Below are 11,027 nucleotides of genomic sequence, written 5' to 3'. Positions count from 1 at the left end.
CAGTGTGCATATCAGTTCCAACACAGTTACCATTCTGTGTGCAGTTCGACACTGGCCTACTTTCATTGTACTCATTTTGCGGGTTCAATGTCTCCTGGACTCCGAATGGTTCAACTGCAGGGATGCATCCTGCAGTCTGCGGCCTGGGAACTGCACCTATATCCCTCAATCACTCAACCCTCTATGAAAGAAATATACCATCCATTACGCGTTTCGATTCTCCGCACACAGGCAGAAAGAAACCATGTTTCACTAGGTGCATACATGTGTGGCGTGGGCGAAAGATAGCAGGAGAACCGAACGGTTGAATGGAGTAAAAGGCAAAAAATGGACGCGAGAATAAAAGGAATGTTAATCTTTTGCAAGGGAAGACTAGCCCGATAAAACAAGTGACCGAAATAAGGGTAGGAAGATGTAAACAGTGGACTGACTCTATCTTGCTGTTCGATGTAGAGAGGGAGCAGCACCCTACTGCAGCCACCTCATTTTTTTTTTTTATCTCCGCGACCCAATAGTTCTTTCTGGAGAGATCAAGATGCCATAGATGGCCTTGCATTATCATGTACTACTATATAGATCGCGCCCCCAGCCCAGCGTCAAATTACAATTATCACGAAACTTTGAAACCTTGGAAGGGCGCTTTACGATCGGACTGCCAAGAATCGCACAGCGCGGCATGTACTACCGGCCTGGCTCTCATAAAATCTCAACAGAGTTTCTTCAGTCCTATTACATAGTAGAAGAATCATATCGGCGAGTGCACAGTTTTTAGGATTCTGATCCTAAAAACCATACGCCCCATATCGGTCCTGGAGGAATATGGAACTGCAGCCTACCAATATGTTGAGAACATTCTGTTGAAGTAATTACAGTTGTGAAATGGAGTTGCACACCGACAAAAGGGGTGTATTGGTACCAACTACATGTAATACCAATTAGAAAGTGCCAACTAAAGTTGCCAACTGTATTCGAGCAACTACCAACTAGCCATGACCACTGTTCTTTATTTTTCCAGAAGGAGTTCTTGGGCCTCTGTCTGCAGGTTCCAGGGTAGATCAGCTACGCAGGGTTCGAAGCAATGATAAGAGACAGTGGTGAAACCTTTGTCCCTGTTTCATCACCAAACGCCTACCAACCTTCGCAATTCGGAAGTTTTCCTTTTGTTGCTATGATAGATACGGTGAATCCCAGAGGGTAGAAAGGTCTTTTTCGTCCGTAGTTTTAGTGTCTGCTGTGAATCAGGCACTTTATTCTTCAGTACCGATAGTAGGTCGCCTGTCTAATATAAACTGTCGTCGTCGTCCTGCATTTCCTCTTCCTCATCCGTCCCAATTGATGATTATGAAGGACTGGACAGGCTTTGCTTCAAGCATCAAACATGGGATGACATGAACCCCTTCGATGAAGAGGTGTTATTTGCTTCCCGTCGTCCTTGACCTAAAATCAACACACCCCGACAAAAGGACTCCGTTACTAGTTAACACTCTCCCTTCGGGAGGGCAAGGTACAAGACCAACGGCAGCTTCAAGGACAGAGAATCTTTTCTTTTCACGCCGCGTTCGAGGCCCCTCCTGAGATCTAGGGACCATATCTGCGCTCTTGAATAATATTCACTGCTCCTTCCCTTTAAAATAGCGCTGTTAATGCAAGGGGAACTCTGGGTGATGATCTCCATTCCTCTGCGAAATGAAATTGCAATTTACTACTGTGAGCTAAGCAAATGAAAACGGTGGCCTTTGACTCTCAAGGTGATTTAGAGCCATCAAACTGCTCCTTCGTAGTCAACTGCATGTACTTTTTGTACAATTGCTATTGGTAGCCCAGAGCCTAACTGGCCCAACTCGACTTCGCTGCAAATTTCTTCCAAGAACATTTCTTCCGTGGAGAGGCATTTTCTACTCATGTAGCTGTCTCGGGTACCGATGTGTCTACCTTAGTTGAACTCGGGGGATAAAAATCCAGCTAGCACTTCTCGGTCCACTATCCGCGCTAACGTCGAAGACTGCACAGGGAGGGCCATGGCATTCGTAGGTGGTTATGACAGACCACATGTACTATACGGACATTAAAAATATGGTAATCGAAGCTAACCTACAAAACGTACAAAGGTGGACCCCCTATCGGTACTTCTGTGGATAAACCGGTGGTAATGTTGTTCTCTCATTGCTCAGGCCTTTTGTTTGTCGTGCAATTACGAAATAGAATTATCCTTCTTATTACGATAATATGAAGTGTTTCTAGTACTAAGTGGTCAATGGATCTTGGACTTGGACTTGGACGGCTTAAGCACAAGGCATGCGCTGCGTCTATGCTTGCATAGCCTGCGGCTCTGTATACCCTATGCTATCGTAGTGCCAATCAAGGGGACAAACTTTTGACCTTGTTACTGCAATCTAGTGCATCTGACGGAGGCATGCAAGATGCGAGCAGTTTTTCACAGCCACATATACACACACTACTAATGCAGACTATTGGCAATGGTCCATTCGAACATGACGGAAGGGCAAACATTTAGCTGTCTGACCATTAGTCTTGCCTCAAGGGAAAGACGGTTTGAGCGGGCGTCTACTCTATACGTTAGTCTAGAACACCACTGCACTACTTTGTTTCCATTAGTATCGGAATGGTTGGACCATCTGTTCCAAGTGCATCATCCAAATGGAGGTAGACTATATGGTGGGTCTACCCTTAGACCCATTCTCAAACAGCTTATGTTATCCTATGCCTGACGAACTCATTCGTTCCCCTCCGAGGAGCTAAAAAACTCGTCAGCTAAATACCCGTAGAACTAAGCATGCGAACCTGTAGTGCATCGCCTATTTTTTTTATGCGCATCGCCTTTTCTTTCCTTTTTTATGTTGTGCTCGTAATCAAAATAAGTGCTCTCGGTCCATTAAGTCTTCCACTTCTCATTTCTAGCAAAATTTGTCCATCTGGACCATATGAGCCTAAGTATTCACCCATGGACCACTGGCATGCTTGATTCTTCCGACCACAATCCACTACAACCCTTCCAGTCATTATATCCCCGAGAAAGGGTCCTCTCTCCTTTCAACAACTTGCCTCCATGCCAATATAAATACTGCCCTGAGCCTCCCCTGATTTTTGATTTGTCTTACCTCCCTCAGTTCTGCATTCACTCCACTTCCTCTACTCCCACACACACCTCGACCGCCCCCTCCGAACGAACTTTTTCCCGCCAATTCCAGTCATATCCAAATATCTCTCCATACCAACTTCTATTCCCCTGAAAATGATGTTCAAATCCTCCATCGTTGCAGCCGCCATGGTTTGCTTGTCCGCCATGACCGCCCAGGCCCACGTTGGTCTCTCCACTCCCTGCGGACGCTATCAACCTGCTGCTGGCTGTCCTGCTCCACCACGTATGTCCTGAATATTTTCTAAAAGTGGAGCTTCAACAATATGAAGTGCTCTCGTTTTACTTACTTTAGCATTGGCTCTCCTATATAGCCGGTCAATCCATTGACTACAACATCAACTCGCCCATTGGAACCCACGATTCCATTGACCAGCCTATCTGCAAGGTACCATTCTTCCCATTTGGATGTACACCATACTGCATTTTATTTACAGCTCTAAATCTGACCGGCAACTTGTCGCTTTCATGTTTCTTCGTATTCTCTAGCACACTGTCCCATATACCAAGCGCACCGTCTACAAGGCTGGTGACACTATCCATACCGCCTACTCTGTCGGCGCCTCCCATGGCGGTGGACACTGTCAGTGGGCTTTGTCGTACGACAACGGCAAGACCTGGGTCGTTCTCAAGACCTTGATCCGTGATTGTCTCAAGGGCGTTACATCGGGCCAGGCCTACTCTGTTCCTGTCACGATTCCCAAGAACGCCCCCTCGGGCAAGGTCACTTTTATGTGGCTCTGGAACAACGCCATCGGCAACCGCGAGTTGTACTCCAACTGTGCAGATCTCGAGATCAAGGGTGCTGACGGTGGATCCATCTCCGGTCTTAAGCCCTTGATTGCAAACTATGGTAAGGAACTAAAAAAGAAAAAAGGACACCTCTGACCATATCCGTCGATTCCTCTTCGAGAATATCACCCAATTAACAGTCTATCAACCTGTCTATTCACTCTTTCTCTGATGTTATAGGCGCCGGTAGCTTGCTCATCCCCGAGTTCCCCAACCCCACAGACAATGACGAGCACGCAGCCTTTGGCAAGCGCGAGGCCATCACGGTCCATGTCAAGGGGTCCGGAAAGTCTACCACTAAGCCCAAGACTACTAAGCCCAAGACTACTAAGCCCAAGACTACTAAGCCCAAGACCACCAAGACCAAATAAGCTCGCCAGCCTACCTCCGCGTCTTCCCCCTACTAAAAGGCTAAAGATGTGCATCCATTCAACATTACTATGTAGAGCTTATTTTTAATAGAAACAAAAAAAAAACCACATAACCATATGGGTCTTGACAGTTTGATTTGAAAAGCAAGCGAGATGGAGAAGTAGAGATAAAACCAGCCTCTATTTCTCAACTCTATATTCCTAGAAAACGGTATGCCTCACTAAAGGAGATAAGGCAAAAGCATATGCCTCATAGGATTTCCGTTAAGATCTGTATGTCTGCTAATTATCTTAATTATCTGCAAAGACACGTCCCCTGCGACTGCACAGCAATCACGATATAAATCGATTCCTGAAGATCGCCATGAGTGACGGGCGTAGGATCAACCGGAACTAGACTATTGGTCATGACGCGATTTTTCATTTTTTCGTGTCAGCCCGAAAAATTGCACAATCACCATCGTAGAAGGAAACAGGGTTTGTCTGAAAAAAAAAAAGGTTACAAGAGCCATTTTGATATCCCCGGATGAGACTATGGTGCAATATATCCGCGCGGTGCTGTCTATCCTCCAGATATCATCTGCTGAATGGCGCTTCTTCTCTGCTCTCGTACGACGTCCGCTCGGTTGAAGAAGCTAAAGGCCAGCAAGCGAAAGAGAGGTGATTTGTCGCTTTCTGTTATCGCGGCACGATATGTCGTGATTTCTGCTGTACTTTTGTTCATTTGCTACCAGGTGTTTGCTGTTTGTAGGGCATTGATCCATCTATCGTACTTCAACACCAGTGTATGCACTCACCCTCTACATGTCCCGCTTCTCTACTCTCTGAGGAATGTATAAAAGGAACCGGGGAAGGACCGGCACATTTCTCCTTCGCTCACCCACCAAGTCTTAACAGAAATAACTACAACCAGCAATTCCCCTCGCAAGCACACTCTCGCACTACAACAGTGACAAATCACTACCTATCGCTTCATCCACATAACTGCAGGCAAACACACTCCTAACATGGCCCCAACGATTATCGAGAACAACATTGTCATCTCTGCTGACGACAACGATGTCACCTTGGCCGAGCGCAACACCCACGCTACCCGTGTCGCCGGCAAGGGCGCCGATCCAGAGAAGAAGGCTCTCTTCGCGAGCGTGACCAAGCGCATCGACTACTCACCCAAGATCGGAACCGAGTTGCATGGCATCAAGCTGTCGCAGCTGACTGAACAGCAAAGCGAGGAGCTTGCGGCGCTGATTGCAGAACGCGGGGTCGTCTTTTTCCGTGAACAGGATGACCTCGACTACAAGGAGCACGTCAGGTTGGGCAGACGGTGGGGCCCCCTTCACATCCATCCCATTGTCCCACATAACCAGCAAGATCCTGAGGTCATCGTCCTGGATTCACGTTTGCGGTAAATAAGCCATCAGCCTGGCGTTTTCTTCTTCTTCTCTCATAGCTCTCAGAAAACACGCGCCTAACATCCTGTCTTCATGATATAATAGCCCCGGGTCGCGCTTCAACACCAACGACTCGTGGCACTCAGACGTCTCCTTCGAGCCCGCACCAGCCTCGTTCTCCATCCTCAAGTTTGAAGAGATTCCTGAATCCGGCGGCAACACCATCTGGTCGAACGGCTACGAGCTCTATGACGACCTTTCCGCTCCGATCAAGACCCTTCTCGAGGGTCTCACTGCCACGCATTCCTCTGACATCTTCAAGCTTATCATCCAAGCCCACGGCCGCAAGACCTTTGGCAAGCTCAACGACTCGGTCCATCCCGTCATCCGCACCAACCCTGTTACCGGCTGGAAGTCCGTCTTCACCAATCCGGTCTTCACGCGCGAGATCAACGGTGTCTCAGCCTCAGAGTCCAAATGGATCCTCGATTACCTGGGCGACTTGGTCGCAAAGAAGCTCCAGTACCAGGTTCGCTTCAATTGGGAGAAGAACAGTGTTGCGATCTGGGACAACCGCTCGACCTTCCACACAGGTGTGCCAGATTTCAATCCCTACCATCGTAGAGGTGTCAGGGTCACGGTCTCGGGAGAGGTCCCATTCTACGATCCTGAGAGTGGTACCCAGGCTCAGGCTTGGGAGGCCACAGCAAAGATCATCATTGCGAAGCAAGAAGCAGCCGCCAAGGCCAAGGCTGACGCCGAAGCAAACAACTCGGCAACGTCAGCGTAACCGATTACCCCCCCCCCTTATCCACTCCCTTTTGTACATTTTCCTCGTTTACAATCGTTAGCTTTACTCTCTCTCTCTCAGTTCAATAAACAATAAAGTGCTTTCATTTTGATACATTTTATTGAAATGTGTGCTTGTGAAACTATGCGGGTGGTCCGGATCCTGATTGGGTGTGGTGTGCCATATATCTTCTTAGATCTCTGGTGTTTTTAAAAGCTGCTGCTGTGTGAGGCGATCTCAGAGCAGGCTGTAGCATTTCGCAGCTGGCTGTCATGTCAATGGACCCCATTCACAGTGGCAACAATGCTATATCTAGAAGTAATATAATAGATAATCGTGTATTGTTTTTTTAAAAACCATGATCGTTTCCTGGAGGCACTACTCTCCTGGAAGACTGCCGCGCAGAGAGAATAGTGCATAGCTCCTAGCATCACAGCAAACACAAAAAACAAACCGATGGCAGCATGCAGTTTGCTCTCCTAGAGGCTGGCAAACATTCTAGCATACAAATTGTAGGTATGGCTATTATACTGTAGCTGATAGCAAAGCAGGCAGTTAGCATACATGATGCTAATGCACGCTCAATGAATCTACACAGTGACCCCCACACAGACTTTCGGATCATGGATAGCTTGCTGAATCCAGGCATCCGCCTATGTCCAAACCCACGAGGAGCCATATCCTCCTGCGACCCATCTTTGCCCCTGTGCCAAAGTCGCCGTCGAAACATTAACCGAAGTCGTCTCCAGAAATTGGACCTTTCGAGGCGTCGGAACGTCCTTCAAATCCTCGTTGCTATCACCGGCACCGCTTCCACAATTGCCATGCTCGTTCCATCCCCATGCATAGCAATCGCCCGATCGAGTCATCGCCAGCGTATGTTCCGATCCACAGCTGTACGAGACAATTTCCTCAAGTTCATCTTGCTCTGTATAGCGCCCTGCTGTTGCAGTTGTTGCAGTTGGTATCCGGACCTGCAAGATGCCAAGCTCGACTGGGCTTCCGCCGTTTAGATCCGGATCCACAGTCATCACTGGTACGCCACCCCCAAGCTGTCCATGATCATTCCTGCCCCAGAGATAGATCTTTGTCCTGCCCGTTCCCTGTAGGGTCCTTGTGTCCATGGCCGCATTATGATTCCACCCACAGGATATAGAGTCCACAAAGGGCAACCCCTGGACTTTTTCAAACCCGATCCTGAAATCTTGCTGCTTCGTTTGCTTTGGATGATCGACCGTCTCGATCATGGAAGAAGAGGGACCAAGTTGCCCATATTTGTTCAATCCTGAGGAATACACGGATCCATCCGAAAACAAAACCAATGAATGGCTCTGTCCACATGCCATATCCACAATTTCGTGTTGTACTTCCATGGTATCTACATCGCCCTTGTTGGTGCTGCTGCTAGTACTGATATTGGATATCAAGATGCGTGTCGGTTCCATAAACTTTCCTCGTAGGTCCTTCTCTGTCAACGGCACAGTCCTGTCACTCGTTCGCTCCAGAACCCCAAGTTGACCTTGTCGATTACTCCCCCATCCCATTAACACCGTCCTCGTCCTGTGCGGCTCTTCTTCTCCTTCCTTGAATATTTTCTCCTTGGTCAAGAGCAGAACATGTCGTAGTCCAGCCCTGACCTTGAGGATGTCGAGCATATGAGTACCTATTTGATCGTCTTCGTCTAAGCGCCGTGCCCAGGATCCAGCTTTGATTTCTAGAGCGGTGGGACCAGTTTTGGTACAAGTGGATCCGAGACCGAGTTCGCCAAAGGATCCAGATCCCCAGGCGTAGAGCCGGCTTGTAGGGACAACGCGTCCATGCCGTGGTGTTGTATTTGTGGTGTCCTCCAAATCAAGGGTTGGCTCTGGTTCAGTGACGGCGATGGTAAAGGCCCATCCACAGGCGACAGATCGCCACCGGTGCTGTCGCTTTTGGATACCCTTGTTGCCATCCTCCAGGCTCTGCTCTCGCTTGAATTCTCTAGGATGTACTTTCGTAAAGATCTGAACGGGCTGCTGCAGAAGAGTCTCATTATCCTTGTTGGATCCAGTCATGTATAGGGTCTGGTGTTCGTCGCGTGTGATCAGAGCCGTGTGATTGCCACCGGCCGCAAAGTCGAGGAACGGGGGTGCATCGTGATGAAGATCGTTGTGATGAGGGATGGAAGAGAAGTGGGTGGGCTGAGGGATGGCATTGTCCTTGTCGGATCCGATCCCGAGCTGACCGTTTCCGTTGGATCCGAATGCGTAGAGCCTCATTGAAATCGACTGGATCTTTTCGACAGTTGACTTGAAGGGGCGAGGAGCGATGGGGACGAGCGGGGGGTGTTTTTTGTTCGTGTCGAACTATGCGGTTGGGTTCATGTTATTGGCTGCACAGGACATTCATATTCTTGATATCCTTTGTGGGATGCCCGATGCATGTTTCCCTAGTGTTCCTTGGGCTTCTTCCTCCTAACAGATACGCATACATTCATTCATACACGCACATTCACTTTCACTCTTGACACCTTTCTGCTGGGGAGTGAGCACAAGAAGCGCATACCAACGGCTGTGTTCCTATTGGACAGCCAACCAGTCCACAGACACATGAGAACTTCGACTTGATGAGATGAGAGCACTTGGATTTCCCACACACACATCCACACGTCCTCAGCAAAGCCTATGGGCGGGCTTTGTGCAATACAGACCAAACAAACCATCTCGGGGTAGAAAGCGAGCGAGAGCACTCTGGAGTTATGAAGGCGTGCGTCTGATCGCTTGCGTTGGTGCTGGTGCGGTGCAAGTGGTCTGCTTCCTTCCCTGGGAACATCCCACGAAGTCTGAGGAACATGCTGGACCAATGGGCGTCGGCCTGGAACCTTATCTGTCTCGCCTATTCACACCCTCCTTTACGCTCCTCTTGTTCTTCTTCTTCTTTCCTTCCTTCTCCTCTTCCTCATCACCCCCCTCCTTCACTCATCTTCTTCTTCATCCTCATCTCATCCAGGAGCAGCAACAATCGCAATGAAGTTCTTCAAGACCACAGCGGCACTCGTCGGCGCCCTTGCTTTGCTGACCGCCCCAGCAGCTGCACAGTACGGACGCGAGGACGAACAACAAAACTCAGGCCCCCCAGAAAGGACTGGCCTCGGCGGATACGTCGACCTCATCAAGAACCTCCTCACCGGCGGCGGAGCCCCACCACTCTTTGTGGCCGATCCCACCGGTGTGATCATGAATATCACAGACGCCAACTATAAGGACACCATCTTTGAAGGCGAGTACATCGTCACTTTGTAAGTCCTTCCTTCTTTTTTTGTTTTTCTTGAGTCGGGAACAATGTCGCCTTGATGGATCCGAAATGGAACTCGCAGGAGAATGAAAGATATTTTCCCCGTTGGAAACAGAGGATGACTGACTGATAATACTCCTTCCTTCGCGTTGATTGTTCTCAGCTGCTCGTCCATTTCTGCCCCCTGTGCTGACTACTTCCCGACCTACCTCGATGCCGCCATCACCATGAAGAACGAGACCCAGACCAAATTCGCCACTGTCTGGGTCGAGGAAAACCCTCGTCTCGCTGCTCGTTTCTTCTGCCCAGCCCGTCTTCCCTATGTCGTCTATGCCAAGGATGGAGACTGTAAGCACATTTTTTCTTTTTTCTTTTTCGCTTTACTTCCGTGGAACTATCCTGCTTCTTCTCTATCCGCACTGTAACTCACAATCTTTTTGTCTTTTCTTGTCATTACTTGATCTAGTCCGCCAGATCCCCTATGTCAGAAACGATACTCAGTACTTGATCAACTTTATTGAGGAAGAGCAGTATCAGTTCTATCCCATCATGGACGGCCCCATGAGCCCCTACTCAAAGATGTAAGTCGCTTTCTACTGCTACGTTTGCTGATGAATAGGGTGGGAATGTGTCCAGCTTCCCTTGCCAAATGGAAAAAACAAACTAATTTAATTTCTTGTCGACCATTAGGGCTGGTTGGTTCGAAAAGTACGCTGATGCCATGGAGTGGGTCGGACAGTACACTTCCTGGATGCCGTAAGTCCTTGCTTTCACCTCTCGCTCGCTCACTCTTTACACCTTCTGACCTTCTGTTTACCATATCATCTCTTAACCAATTTTTTTTTTTTTTTTTTTTTTTTTTTTTGGCTTCTCCCTCATTGTTTTGCTAATACGAAAAAAATTATAGGAGATGGATGGTCTACATCATTGCTGGTTCCATGTCCGGTGTCGTCTTCTCGCTCTTCTCCGGCGGTTCCAACTACTCGAGCGACCCTTCCAAATACGCTCACCTGAACCCCGATGGTACCTTGAAGAAGACTGTCGCCTCCGCCGATGGCTCCTCTTCCTCCGCCACCACTACCGCTACCAGCACCAAGAAGTCTTCATCCAGCACGACCAAGAAACGCTCGACCAAGAAGGCTTGAATACGATGAAAAAAAATAACTAAAACAAAAACAAAAACAAAAACAAAGCAAAACAACAAAAAAAAAAAAAAAAAAAAACAAGGATGCGATTGGACATGGAGCAGGCCT

At 48.4% G+C, this 11,027-nt stretch overlaps 4 protein-coding genes across 4 annotated transcripts; 3 read left to right on the top strand and 1 right to left on the bottom strand.

Moving 5' to 3' along the window:
• The first annotated feature begins 2,816 nt into the window (after positions 1-2,816).
• BC939DRAFT_531044 (uncharacterized protein) lies at positions 2,817-4,551 on the top strand. Its single transcript, XM_051561596.1, has 4 exons — positions 2,817-3,383; positions 3,472-3,545; positions 3,647-4,010; positions 4,130-4,551. Exons 1-4 carry the CDS (start codon positions 3,254-3,256, stop codon positions 4,318-4,320), a joined length of 759 nt encoding a protein of 252 aa, XP_051409689.1. The 5' UTR covers positions 2,817-3,253; the 3' UTR covers positions 4,321-4,551.
• A 776-nt stretch (positions 4,552-5,327) lies between these two features.
• On the top strand, positions 5,328-6,501 carry BC939DRAFT_520199 (uncharacterized protein; the record flags this gene model as incomplete). Its single annotated transcript, XM_051561200.1, has 2 exons — positions 5,328-5,725; positions 5,817-6,501. The coding sequence occupies 2 exons, from the start codon at positions 5,328-5,330 to the stop codon at positions 6,499-6,501; spliced, it is 1,083 nt and encodes a 360-aa protein (XP_051409688.1).
• Positions 6,502-6,845: 344 nt separating this feature from the next.
• On the bottom strand, positions 6,846-8,864 carry BC939DRAFT_459398 (regulator of chromosome condensation 1/beta-lactamase-inhibitor protein II). The gene has a single exon (XM_051556733.1). It carries the CDS (start codon positions 8,757-8,759, stop codon positions 7,155-7,157), a length of 1,605 nt encoding a protein of 534 aa, XP_051409687.1. The 5' UTR covers positions 8,760-8,864; the 3' UTR covers positions 6,846-7,154.
• A 642-nt stretch (positions 8,865-9,506) lies between these two features.
• On the top strand, positions 9,507-10,919 carry BC939DRAFT_505494 (uncharacterized protein; the record flags this gene model as incomplete). The annotated part of the gene is made up of 5 exons (XM_051560665.1): positions 9,507-9,778; positions 9,938-10,122; positions 10,241-10,355; positions 10,465-10,530; positions 10,682-10,919. The coding sequence occupies 5 exons, from the start codon at positions 9,507-9,509 to the stop codon at positions 10,917-10,919; spliced, it is 876 nt and encodes a 291-aa protein (XP_051409686.1).
• Positions 10,920-11,027: the final 108 nt, after the last annotated feature.

The sequence above is a fragment of the Gamsiella multidivaricata genome (genome assembly GCF_025024155.1).
Source record: "Gamsiella multidivaricata strain RSA 2152 chromosome Unknown BC939scaffold_57, whole genome shotgun sequence".
NCBI classification, from domain to species: domain Eukaryota; kingdom Fungi; phylum Mortierellomycota; class Mortierellomycetes; order Mortierellales; family Mortierellaceae; genus Gamsiella; species Gamsiella multidivaricata.
This window is presented reverse-complemented; position numbering and strand designations above follow the sequence as displayed.

Bases quoted from the DNA above. Each gene is read 5' to 3' on its own strand.
- BC939DRAFT_531044 (XM_051561596.1), top strand. From the start codon at position 3,254: ATGATGTTCAAATCCTCCATCGTTGCAGCCGCCATGGTTTGCTTGTCC. The intron at 3,384-3,471 runs GTATGTCCTGAA...TCTCCTATATAG, and splicing joins TGGCTGTCCTGCTCCACCAC to CCGGTCAATCCATTGACTAC. The intron at 3,546-3,646 runs GTACCATTCTTC...CGTATTCTCTAG, and splicing joins TTGACCAGCCTATCTGCAAG to CACACTGTCCCATATACCAA.
- BC939DRAFT_459398 (XM_051556733.1), bottom strand. From the start codon at position 8,759: ATGAGGCTCTACGCATTCGGATCCAACGGAAACGGTCAGCTCGGGATC.